Source organism: Heloderma suspectum, chromosome 4, assembly GCF_057233095.1.
Source record: "Heloderma suspectum isolate Gila_16-S chromosome 4, 16-S_ref, whole genome shotgun sequence".
NCBI lineage: Eukaryota > Metazoa > Chordata > Lepidosauria > Squamata > Helodermatidae > Heloderma > Heloderma suspectum.
Window position 1 is genome coordinate 163,750,070 of NC_139461.1, and position 12,840 is coordinate 163,762,909.

General features: G+C 47.0%; 1 protein-coding gene across 9 annotated transcripts in view; it reads left to right on the top strand.

Annotated features, from left to right (window-relative positions):
* The first annotated feature begins 7,463 nt into the window (after window positions 1-7,463).
* NUF2 (NUF2 component of NDC80 kinetochore complex) overlaps window positions 7,464-12,840 on the top strand; it is a 64,992-nt gene continuing 59,615 nt past the window's right edge. For 6 of the 9 annotated variants that reach the window (XM_084851036.1, XM_084851031.1, XM_084851034.1 and 3 more), the window contains exons 1-2: window positions 7,464-7,613; window positions 11,078-11,201. In XM_084851036.1, the coding sequence (XP_084707162.1) occupies window positions 11,113-11,201 (89 nt within the window). In that variant the 5' untranslated portion in view covers window positions 7,464-7,613; window positions 11,078-11,112. Of the gene's footprint in view, window positions 7,614-8,381; window positions 8,418-11,077; window positions 11,202-12,840 lie in introns of all 9 variants that reach the window. The other 3 variants (XM_084851035.1, XM_084851038.1, XM_084851033.1) reach the window with 2 other exon arrangements.

A 12,840-nucleotide genomic window follows, 5' to 3' on the forward strand; every position in this document is an offset into this window, starting at 1 on the left:
TAGAGCTTTTTCCTACTAAAGGCCAACTTTCTTAAACTTTGGCTCCGTCTTTTTTAAACCTAAAAGAGAGCAGTGCTTAAAGATAAAGTCACACATTCAGCTGAATCAGATAATCCTAACAAATGCCAGTGCCCCTGGTCCATGCACAGCAATGGGAAAACATTGTAGTGCACCCAGCATAAAACTGATAGCTGGCATACTCCAGGCATCTTTGTAGATGGGGATTTGAATCCCTAAAAAGGAAGAATACTTGACCACTCTGCCAGGGCCATCAGGATAATCTCCAACAATCTGGGTGGAATTGGTAGATAGTGCTAGGGTGGAGTCAGTGGTCGTGGTCCATGTTGGCACCAATGATGTGGGGAAATGTAGTCGTGAGGTCCTGGAAGCCAAATTTAGGTTGCTATGTAGGAGGTTGAAATCCAGGACCACCAAGGTGGTTTTTTTGGAAATGCTACCTGTTCCACCTGCAGGGCAAAGCTGAGGAGTCTCAATGTGTGGATGAGATGGTGGTGCTGGGAGGAGGGGTTCAGATTTGTTAGGCACTGGGGAATGTTTTGGGACAAGTTGGGCCTGTATAAGAGGGACAGGCTCCACTTGAACAAAAATGGAACCAGACTGCTGGCACTAAACATTAAAAGGGTGGCAGAGCAGCTTTTAAACTAAACCCTGGGGGAAAGCTGACAGGAGCTGGGAAGCATCCGGTTCAGGTTAAATCATCCCAAAGGGATGAAGATGAAAATGTTTTTGATGGCCCAAATGTAGGAAGGGGGAGAGGAAACAGGCCAGGAGCGCATGGTAGAACATTGTAGCCAATTGAAGGGGCCAACGTCCCATAGCAAAAGATGCACATGCCAGAGGCATCTGGGGAAGGATACTGTGTATAGGTGTTTCTATGCAAATGCTAGAAGCCTCCGCGCCAAAATGGGAGAGTTGGAGTGCTTGATTTTAAAGGAAAATCTGGATATAGTGGGCATTACAGAAACCTGGTGGAGCGGAGAGAACCAGTGGGATATGGTCATCTCTGATTATAAACTCTATAGGAAGGACAGGGAAGGGCGTACTGGGGGAGATGTTGCCCTGTACGTCAAAGAGGGCACAGTGTCGAGCGGACTAGAAGACCTAAAAGGGATAGGCTCTTCTACAGAAGCTCTGTGGGTGACAACACTAGGCCCGAAAACTAATTTAGTGCTGGGAACATGCTATTGTCCCCCAGACCAGAATGCTCAGAATGATCTTGAGATGGAAGATGAAATCAGGGAGGCCTCCAAACAAGGAAGTGTTGTAATAATGGGTGACTTCCATTACCCCCACATTGATTGGATAAATGCATGTTCCAGCTACGAGAAAGAGGTTAAACTTCTAGATGCCATAAATGATTGTGCCCTAGAACAGTTGGTCATGGAACCGACCAGAGGGAAGGCAACCTTGGATTTAATCCTAAGTGGTGTCGCCCAGGGCCTAGTACGAGATGTAAATGTTGTTGAACCAATTGGAAACAGTGATCACAGTGCAATCAGATGTAATATATATTGAAGTGGAAAATTGCCCAGGAAGTCCAACACAGTCACATTTGACTTCAGAAGAGGAAACTTCTCTAAAATGAGGGAACTGGTGAAACAGAAGCTAAAACAGGGAGTCAAAAGGATTAAATCCCTTCAAAATGCTTGGGGATTACTCAAACCACAATAAGAGAATCCCAGCTAAAATGTATACCACAGGTTAGGAAAGGTAGCACCAAGTCCAAGAGGTCACCGGCATGGTTAACAAGCAGTGTTAAGGGAGCTATTAGAGAAAAGAGAGCTTCCTTCAGAAAATGGACGTTTTGCTCAAGTGAGGAAAACAAAAGGGAACACAAGCTTGCACAAAGACAATGCACGCAGGCAATAAGAGATGCAAAAAAGCAGTTTGAAGAGTATATTGCTAACAACAACAAAGTCAACAATAAAGAATTCTTTAAATATATCAGAAGCAGAAAACCAGCTAGGGAGGGAGTTGGACCATTGGATGACAGTGGAGTTAAAGGAGTACTGACGGCGGACGAGATTGCAGTGAAGCTGAATGAATTCTTTTCATCTGACATCACTGCAGAAGATATAGGACAGATACCTGTCCCTGAACTTATGTTTTCAGGAAGGGAGTCTGAGGAACAGAGGCAAATAGTGGCAACAAAAGATGAAGTTTTCTACCTTATAGAGAAATTGAAATCAAATAAATCACTGGCCAGATGATATCCATCCTACAGTTCTCAACTCAAATATGAAATTGCTGATCTTCTAACCAAAATATGCAACATGTCCCTAAGATTAGCCTGTATACCAGAGGACTAGAAGATGGCCAATGTACCACCAATTTTCAAAAAGGGATCTGGGGGGATCCGGGAAATGACAGGCCGGTTAGCTTAACGTCTGTTCCGGGTAAATTGGTTGAAGGCATTATTAAAGATAATATCAGTAAGCATATAGAAGGACAAGCCCTGCTGAAAAAAAATCAACATGGCTTCCACAAGTTAAGTCCTGTCTCAGTAACCTTTTAGAGTTCTTTGAGAGTGTCAATAAACATGTAGACAGGAGTGATCCGGTTTACTTGGACTTCCAAAAGGCCTTTGACAAAGTCCCTCACCAAAGACTCCTGAGCAAATTTAGCAGTCATGGAATTAGAGGACAAGTCCTTTTATGGATCAGTAATTGGTTAAAGAACGGAAAGCAGAGAGTAGGAATAAATGATAAATTCTCCCAGTGGAGGGAAGTAAATAGCGGGGTCCCACAGGGATCTGTATCAGGACCAATGCTTTTCAGTCTGTTTAGAAATGATCTGGAATTAGGAGTAAGCAGTGAAGTGGCCAGGTTTCTGGATGACACCAAATTATTTAGGGTGGTTAAAACAAAAAGGGATTGTGAGGAGCTCCAAAAGGATCTCTCCAAACTGGGAGAATGGCTATCTAAATGGCAAATATGGTTCAATGTAAGCAAGTGTAAAGTGATGCACGTTGGGGCAAAAAATCCCAACTTCAGGTATAACCTGATGGGATCTGAGCTAGTGGTGACCGACCAAGACAGATATCTTGGGGTTGTGGTAGCTCGATGAAAATGTTGACCCAATGTGCAGCTGCTTTAAAAAAGGGAAACTCCATGTTAGGCATAATTAGAAAGGGAATTGAGAATAAAACTAAAAACATCATACTGCCCCTATACAAATCTATGGTGCGACCACACTTGGAATACTGTGTCCAGTTCTGGTCACCACACCTCAAAAAGGATATTGTAGAGCTGAAAAAAGTGCAGAAAAGGGCAACTAAAATGATCAAGGGGCTGGAGCATCTCCCCTATGAGAGAAAGTTACAACAGCTGGGCTTATTTAGCTTGGAAAAAAGGAGGGTGAGGGGAGACATGATAGAGGTCTACAAAATTATGCATGGTGTGGAGAATGTGGATAGGGAGACATTTTTCTCCCTCTCTCAAAATACTAGAACCTGGGGTCATCCTATGAAGCTGACTGGTGGGAGATTCAGGACAGATAAAAGGAAGGACTTCTTCACACAGCGCATAGTTAAACTATGGAATTTGCTACCACAGAATGTAGTGAAGGCCACCAATTTGGATGGCTTTAAAAGGGGATTTTGGCCACCTAATGCGAAGAGAAAACTCCCTGGAAAAGACCCTGATGCTGGGAAAGACTGAAGGCAAAAGGAGAAGGGGACGGCAGAGGATGAGATGGCTAGATAGCATCACGGATGCAATGAATATGAACTTGAGCACGCTCCGGGAGAGAGCGCAGGACAGGAAGGCCTGGCGTGCTATGGTCCATGGGGTCACGAAGAGTCGGACACGACTGAACAACAACAACAAAAGGGGATTAGACAAATTCCTGGGGGAAAAGGCTATCAATGGCTACTAGTCTTGATGGCTATGTGCTACCTCCAGTACCAGAGGCAGTCAGCCTATGTACACCAGTTGCTGGGGAACATGGGTGGGAGGGTGCTGTTGCGCTCATGCCCTGCTTGTGGGTTCCTGGTTGACAGCTGGTTGGCCACTGTGTGTACAGAATACTGGACTAGGTGGACCCTTGGTCTGATCCAGCATGGCTCTTCTTAAGTTCTTAAGTTAACCAGTTTGGCAGGGTTCCTTTTTTTTTTTTTACCATCATAGACCACATGGTGGGGAGGGAACCTTGAATGGTCACTCAGACTAACCCCAGTCTCATTTATTTATTTATTTATTAAATTTATTAATTGCCCATCTGGCTGGTCACCCAGCCACTCTGGGCGATGTACAACATATAATAAAACAGTTTAAAACAATAAAATTCTACAATAAAAACATTTTCTAAAATACCCTAATCCACCCCAAATGCCTGCCTGAACAACCACGTTTTTAATGCACGGCGGAAGCTCATTAAGGAGGGGGCATGACAGAGTTCCTTAGGGAGGGAGTTCCACAGAGTGGGGGCCACCACAGAAAAGGCCCTCTCCCTCGTCCCCACCAGTCTAGCTGTCCTGGCTGATGGGACAGAGAGAAGACCATCCAAGGCTGATCTTGTTAAGCAGCCTGTCTGGTGTTGCTGGAGGTGCTCCTTAAGATAGGCTGGGCTGGAACCATATAGGGTTTTAAAGGTCAAAACCAACACCTTGAATTTGGCCCAGAAAACAACTGGTAACCAGTGCAACTCCTTCAGCACTGGAGTGATGTGATCTCGCCGGCAACTGCCTTTAATGATCAGGCGAGCCGCCGCGTTCTGTACCGGATGCAGCTTCTGAACCGTCTTCAAGGGTAACCCCACGTAGAGCGCATTACAGTAGTCTAAACAAGAGGAGACCAGGGCATGTACTACCAATGGCAGCAGATGGTCAGGAAGGAAGGGGCGCAGCCACTGTATCAGATGGAGTTGATACAGTGCTGTCTGGCTCACAGCTGACACCTGAGCCTCCATGGACAGCTGGGAGTTCAAAATGACCCCCAGGCTGCAGACCTGGTCTTTCAAGGGTAGCCGTATCCCATTCAACACCAGGTCAACATCCCCCAGCCTCCTCTTGTCTCCCACCAAAAGTACCTCGGTCTTGTCAGGGTTCAGCTTCAGCTTATTCCTCCCCATCCAGCCACTCACCGTCTCCAGACATTTGGACAGGGATTCTACAGCCAACCTTGGTGAAGATTTGAACGAGAGGTAGAGCTGCATGTCATCCGCATACTGATGACACCGCACCCCAAACCTCCTGATGATAGCCCCCAGCAGCTTAACATAGATGTTAAATAGCATCAGAGAGAGGATGGAACCCTGTGGCACCCCACAAGTGAGTGGCCACGGGTCCGAAACCTCCTCTCCCAGTGCTACCCTCTGGTACTTTCTGGAGAGGAAGGAACGGAACCACCGCAATATGGTGTCTCCAATGCCCAACCCCTCCAGGCGGTCCAGGAGGATACCGTGGTCAACGGTATCAAAAGCCGCTGAGAGGTCGAGGAGAACAAGGAAGGAGCATTTACCCCTGTCCAGAGCCCTCCTCATATCATCCACCAAGGCGACCAAGGCCGTTTCTGTCCCATGCCCAAGCCTGAAGCCCGACTGAAATGGGTCTAGATAATCGGTTTCTTCCAAGTGTGCCTTCAACTGCATCGCCACCACCCGCTCAATCACCTTGCCCCAAAATGGCAGATTTGAGACTGGGCGAAAGTTGTTCAGAACTTGGGAATCCAAGGAGGGCTTCTTTAAGAGCGGTCTTATCACTGCCTCCTTGAGGGCTGATGGCATCACTCCCTCAAGGGAGGCATTCACTACTGCCCTGATCCCCTCACCCAGTCTCTCTCTGCAGCCCATAATGAGCCAAGATGGGCAAGGATCAAGTAAGCAGGTGGTCGGCCTTACAAAGCACCTTATCCACTTCATCAGAAAGAAGAGGCTGGAACCGATCCCACAAAACTGGTTTGCCACAGGCCGCCTCTTGCTCACTAACTGTATCCACAGTGTGCGGAGTAACACACCTAATCTGATCAATTTTATCTGCAAAGTGCCTTGCCAAGGCCTCACAGGAGGCCTTAGAATGTTCCAGTGGTTCCGGTTATGACCTGTTATTCCAGGTCATAACAATAGACCTGGAATCTGGAATCCAGATTCATTTTGGAAGCTACCCCCCACCTCTGCATCCCAGGGTGGAAGTGAGAGCTGTTCACAGAAAACTATGGAGAAATTCAGAATTTTTAGCATAGCTGTGATGGGGACAGCATACATCACCACCACCACCACCATGACGACACAAAAGGTGTCAGCCTGTTTAATCCAGACCTTATTTCATGTGGATATTTTTTTAAAAATTGGCAAATATTTATTAATGTATCTGCACACAAGTAAATGGAGCACAAAGTTTCTACAGGCAACTGCACCCTAGATTTAGGTTGGGAGGAAGTTATTTTGCTGCCCAAGATATTTTGCTGCCTGAGGCAAAGAACAAGATGGTGTCCCTTCCCACTCCAAGTACAAAAGCCAACTGGACTGGCAGTTGAACCTTTCTTCAACACAGACAATCAGACAGTATCCCCCACTGCAGCTGAAGACAACAACCTAGCTTAGGAGGTGCAAGGCAGGGTGTGTGGTACACAGCAATCTCCTCCAACACTTTGATGCCACTTCTTGTATATCCTGCCCAAGGTGACTGCTTCACTTTGCCTATTGGTAGGGCTGGCCCTGTTGAGCAGACAATTTATGTAGATTGATCATTGCTACAACCTGAGGGGTATTTGGAGCTGCAAAGTGAAACCAGCCTCAGCATCACCTCCAGCCCACGAAGTTAACAATATTTTATATTGTTTTAATGTGTGCTTGTTGGTTTTAATTTTTGTGAACCTCCCAGACAGCTTTGGCTATTGGGTGGTATAGAAATGAAATAAATAAAATAAATAAAATCATTAACAATAAACTGCATTACTGGGCTGTTGTACAGCTACAGCAGCCCTCCCCCACAATATGGGGATAATGGACGATATGGACAAAAGCAGGGCTTTGTTTTTAATGTTCAAAAGCTAAAACAGCAAGACACACATTTTTTCACACTAAACAAGACTTGAGTTAGAAAGAATAGCAACCTAGCTTCCATTTGTCACATACACAGAGGAACAAAAATTGCTATATCTAAACCAGAAAAATATAATGGCGTATGTTATAAATTTCTTACAAATAATCTATACCTGTTTCACAACCGTACAGATTAAGGGGCAATCCTGTGCATGTTCAGGCAGAAAACAGTACTGCAGCTCCCAGCATTCCTCCAGCTGGCTGGGGAATGCTGGGAATTGTAGGACTTTTAAAAAACTATCTAAACTTGCATAGGATTGCGCCCTTGATGTGTTGTGTTTGTCGGGCGGGGGGGGGGGCACGACAGGCACACCCACCGGCCGCTCGGAGAGCCGCCTTCTCACCGCGCAAGTCCGGACCCCGCGGCCCGCTCATCCACTCCGCGCGGCCCTCGCGCAGGCGCGGCGGCAAGGGCCGCCCCCGAGGGCGCGGCGCTGCTCTGCGCGCCTGAGGGGCGGAGCTCCCGCCAAATCCGAACAGCTCGCGCCGGCGTCTGCGCGGGAGCCGTGTGCGCTGCGCCAGGAGGCGGCTCAGGGCCCCGCCGAGCAGAGGTGAGGCGCCTCAGGGGGCGCGGGGCAGCGGAGAGGCGCCCCGAGGGGACGGAGGGACGAGGCGCGGCGGCGCTCCGCTCTCTGAGGGGCGCGTTCAGGCTGAGGGGCAGTGAGGCTGAGGCATCCAAGCGGAGTGCCCCCGGGCAGGGGCGCGACACGGGAAGGGCGGGCCGCCCCCTTCGCCGTCCTGCTCGTGAGGGCCCTGGGCGGGGGCGTCTGCAGAAGAGCCCTGCTGGCCCACCTCGTCCCGCGGTCTGCGAGAGCTCCACCAGCAGGGCAGAAGGGCGACACGGACCTCTTGGTCTGACGAGCGAGGCAGTTAACATCCCCCTTTGGGGAAGCGGCGGCTGGGGCGTCGTAGGCTGGCCTTCGGAAAGAGGCTCCGCCGAGGGGCCGCAGGGTGCGGCGGGCCGGGGCTCCGGCCGACGAGGCAGGTCCAGGAGCGAAGGAGTCGTTTCTGGGGGAAGTTAAAATGCGCCTTCCCCTTTGGCTGAGCAAAAATGGCTGCTACAGTTTTGCAACCAGCGCACTTCGCTTCTGCCGCGCATATGAATTTCAAGAGGCTTTGAGATTGTATTTCAAAACAAGCAGTTCTTTTATCAGCTTTGAAAAATCGTTTCATAAAGCTGCTTGGCCTGGGAAAGGACTGGAGCCTTGGGGGAGTGTAGTGCACTTTCAGCCCCTGGTGTGGCAATTTTAAAGTTGTAATTAACCTTTCACCTGACTATCCCTACTGTCTATGTTTGTGTAAAATACATACGTTTAAAGAATTTTGTCTCTGTCTTCATTACCAATATTTCCAAGGTAAGCAATTTTGGCAGTAGCCTCCTTTCTTTCCTTAAAATTTAAGCAATGTTTAGGAAAGTGTTTACTGTTGAATTATATGTTGTCAAAGATGTACTTCATTGAAATTCTTATAACTTTTAAGTAAGCCTTTGAATTTGTCTGAACAGAACATTTAAATCACATAAATGTTCTCTGTTGACCCCTTCTGCCATGTCAAATATTTCAGTTCAATTATTAGGCTATTGGGGAAAAAAATTAAGATGTATTTGTTTACTAAATAGATCAGAGATATGGAGGATGCAATCCTATCGGGATAGGCGGCCGCTCCGAACTTGGAGGCGACCGCCTATCCAGTGCAGGGCAGGAGCAGCCCTCCGCGCTTCAGCCACCCTGCATTTGCGGCTAGACAGCCAATTTTGGCTATCTAGCTGCGGGAGGTCGGAGCAGGGGGGTGGACACCAGATGACGCATAGAAGGGCAATTCCACCCTCCCTGGCCTGACCCCAGGAACGCCCCGTTTTCGCTGCTTCGTGCTCCTCCTACAAGTGCAGAGTGCGGGGCCAATCTGCGCTGCCTACGACGCAGCACGGGAGGGTGTGGAGGTCTGTTCTCAGGGAACTGACTTATCCTATGGCCATCTAGCCTCTTAGTGGCCATAAGATTGCGCCCTAAATCATATCCAAATTGTTATGAGATAGGGAAATTTTCCAATCAGTTCTTTCCAGAAAACCTGCATCTCATGACCAGGTACAATAAAGGACATTATCCCTCTGTCTCTCATATATTTGGTTCCATGAATTCTGACAGGTTTACGTTCTCCCATCCCTGCAGGACTATGCTTTATGAAATTTATGCCCTGTACTTTGGTCCACAAGAAGATCCACAAAATAGCTTTGAGAGAATTCTTACTTCTACATGACTATGAAAGGGCACATAGAGTAGTATCCAATAGGAGCCATGCATGCACTGCTGGCCCTGGTCCACACATGCCCAGCCCAGGTCTGCGTGCAGCCGCAATGTAGCACTTCCAGGGGCAAGCCCCAATGCAAGCAAAAATGCTGGTTTCTGGAAGGGGGCAGGTTGTGCCCCTTCTAGAAACAAAGTGTTTTCGCTCATGTTGGAGCTTGCCTCTGGAAGTGCTATATCGTGGTCGCACATGCACAGCCCTCTTTGGATACTACTCATGATTTTGACAACATTTGGTCACCTCATACAAGAATCTATATTGTTTTTTTCTGTTTTATTGATTTGTTTGGACTTGTACTCTGCTTTTTTCTTAAGATTCAGGACACATTAAATTGGAAATTTTAAGACCTGGCTCACACGACACAACAGCTCACTGTGGGTTGTCACCCTTGTTTGTTTCAGGGTGGCTTGTTGTGACATCTGAACCTGGCATGGTGGCTTAAGCGTGGGATGTTAACCACGCACGAGGCACCCTGAGAACCCATAGCTTACTGTTGGGTTGTTCAGAGTGGATTGTCTCCAGAGTGGCTTGTTGTGACATGCGAACCCAACACAGTGGTTTTTTTGAAAGTGCTACAGAGATGCCTGGCAAGAGAGGTGAAAAACCCAATCACTCCTCGCAGTGCACTCTGCCCCACCTCCTCCAGCTTAACGGTTCATTGGACAGTGACTGGCCTTTCTCTCACACTTTCTTTTTTTAACCCCCGCTCTTGTGGGGGGTGGGATTTCAATATGAAAACAGGAGGGGGGAAGCTTAAATACCCCCCCCCCAAATCACCATGGTCCTGAATTGGGGCTGTGCGTGCTTACCGAGAGGTAAGTGGATCACGCATAGCTGTGCTAGGAAGAGGAATGTCGCTCATCCCCAGCTGTGAGGAGCAGCCAAGGAGGCTTTGTTTTAAGAGTTAAAGAAAATAAATAAAACCCTCAGCCACCTCAACCTAAAAAGTAAGGTGAAGTCCTGCCACCCCTCTGAGGATTTGGCATATATACGTCAACGCAGGTGCTTGGCAAGCCAAGAAGGGAGCGGGGAATCTCATCACTGCAGGAGCATTAGATGAGTTATGCTGCAAAGGCTCCTGGGATACATGCTGAGCGTAGATGGGAGGACAAAGAGGGAAACAAACCATGGCAAGCCAGCAAGTGCTTGATTGTCTGTTGGCAGAAGCATGGCTCAGTGAGCGATTAACCAACTCACCATGGCTTGTTTTCAGTGTGGCTTATTACAAGGTACAAACCGGCCCCTTGTCTTACTGTAAAATTTTAAAACTGGCTATCCTGAATCAGGTCTTATAGCAGCAGTACAGTGATGTATTGTACAGCAGTACAATATAACAATGTTATTAGTGCTGAGTCTGTTCATTGTCAAAAGCTCATTGGGGTGCCGTGTGAATTTCTCCTCACTCTATTGATGTTCTGTCTAGGGCAGTTTATAACAGTGTTCTGCTCTAAGTAACCCCTCAACTTTGTTTTGGAGCTACTTGTTATGTGGCTGCTTTCTATATAGAGTTATATGTCGTAATGTATAAAGAATGTTGTATTGTCTTGTCTGCAGTAGATACATGACTACTGCTTAATTAATGTATTCCCACCACAGCCACTTGGATGCATTACAGTATATATATTTTTCCTAGATGTAGGGAAAATGTGTGGTATGAAGTGACCCTCTGCTTTGACTCAAATCACGTACTCAGTATTTTGTTTTCTCACAGGATGGATAACTGTACCTTTCCAAGATACAGTGACAATGACATCATTGTACATATCCGCAACTGTGTTCTTACTGGAAGTGAGGCCAAAAACTTTTCCAAAAGTGACTTATTTCCAAATGTCAAGGTAGGGTCTGTAAAAGAGCTTGCTCATTTGATAAAAGTGAAATTCAGCACTATTGTGTGAGACTTTCCCTATATACAGAATCAGAATGATTTTGCAGCAGTAGCTATGGTTTGATGCTATTTAAAGCACTTTTAGGCTGCTCATCAGCTGAAAAAAAGGCTTCCAGCATGGCTTTCAAAAATCAGTAGTAAGTCCGTCATTGCCTTCAGCCTTACAATTTAAAAGACCTGACACGCTGACATTGATCTTCATTTGTCAGATGTTTGTACAGGCTTGAGTATGAAACTTTTCTGGCTCGGTACAGAAGATTTATTTTGCATACTATTTTGGCCTATAACTTGGTTAGCACTAAGTAATTGTTAACCTGTTGTATGAACCTATTGCATAATGTGTACATCAGCGATTGAACAGCAGTAGCTGAAACAGAGAGCTTGCATGCAGTTTCCACAAACAGTGGAATTAAGAGGAACCTTCTTTCCTGCACTGTACCTCCAGTCCTCAGCCAGTTTCCTTAAAGACATGCATCAACCCAATCTGATAACCACTGCTGTACTATCAATTTTAGGCAAAATTACGCCATTAAAATCTTGTCAACAAATTACCTCACAATCTGAATGGGACATTCTAACACTCACTGGGTTCGCACAATCACGGGGGTAAAAGAAGCGATTGTGGCTTCTCCCCCCACCCCTGCGTATGCTGTGTGTGCGCCCGTTGTTTACATAATTACGCTGCAGTGATGTGGGTTGGAAGTTTTTCCAGAGCTTTATTGTTCTCTGGAAAATTTTTTTTTCATAAGTTCGTTAGTAACAATGAATGGATGCTAATTTCCAATACAATAATAGGTTTGCTTTTTTCTATTAATCTTTTTATTGTGATTTAAACAAAACAAGTAGTTGAGGATAAGGAAATGGGTTATCAGATATACACCCAGAAACATTAAAGAAATTCACATTTGACAGGGAAGACACATTAGACATTGGCTGGGTTCGCACGATTGGAGGGTTAAAAGAAGCCGTTGTGCTTCTCCCCCCGCCCCTGTGTATGCCGCTGTCAGGGTGGACACTGAGCCCATAGAATCCCAGAGTAGTTCTGATTCTGAGGAAGAGGAGTCGCTCCTGGCAGAGGAGCGCACTCCTCTTTCCCAGGGCCAACAGCTGACGGAGATTCTTCCCACCAGCATTCCTAGCTTAGATAGCAGTCCTGGGAGTGACAGAGCACGGGAAGCAGACTTGATGGATGTGCGACGCCGAGGCATAGAGCGGCGCCAAATGGAGGGTGCAGAAAGGAGGCGTAGTGCCCGGTTGGCACGCAAACAACGGCTGCGCCCAGAGGATCCAAGGGAAAAGGGGAGGGACTCTCCCTAGCCCTTAAATTCAGGGGTCTGCCAGTGATTCCCTTTCAAACGGGGACCAACTGTTCCAACTTAGGGCATAGGTACTCTCCTCCTCATATCTAGTTGCTAACAGTAGAGTTGTTAAGTTGTAAAAGGAATAAAGCTTTGAAAGGAATCCCTTTGTCTGTGTCTGGACTTGGCTACTGGATTAGACTGAGAGGCCTCCAAGGAGCCCTTGACAGCCGCTTGTCTGTTTACATAGTTGCCCACGCTGCAGCACTGGTTGGCATGTTGTCCGAACCC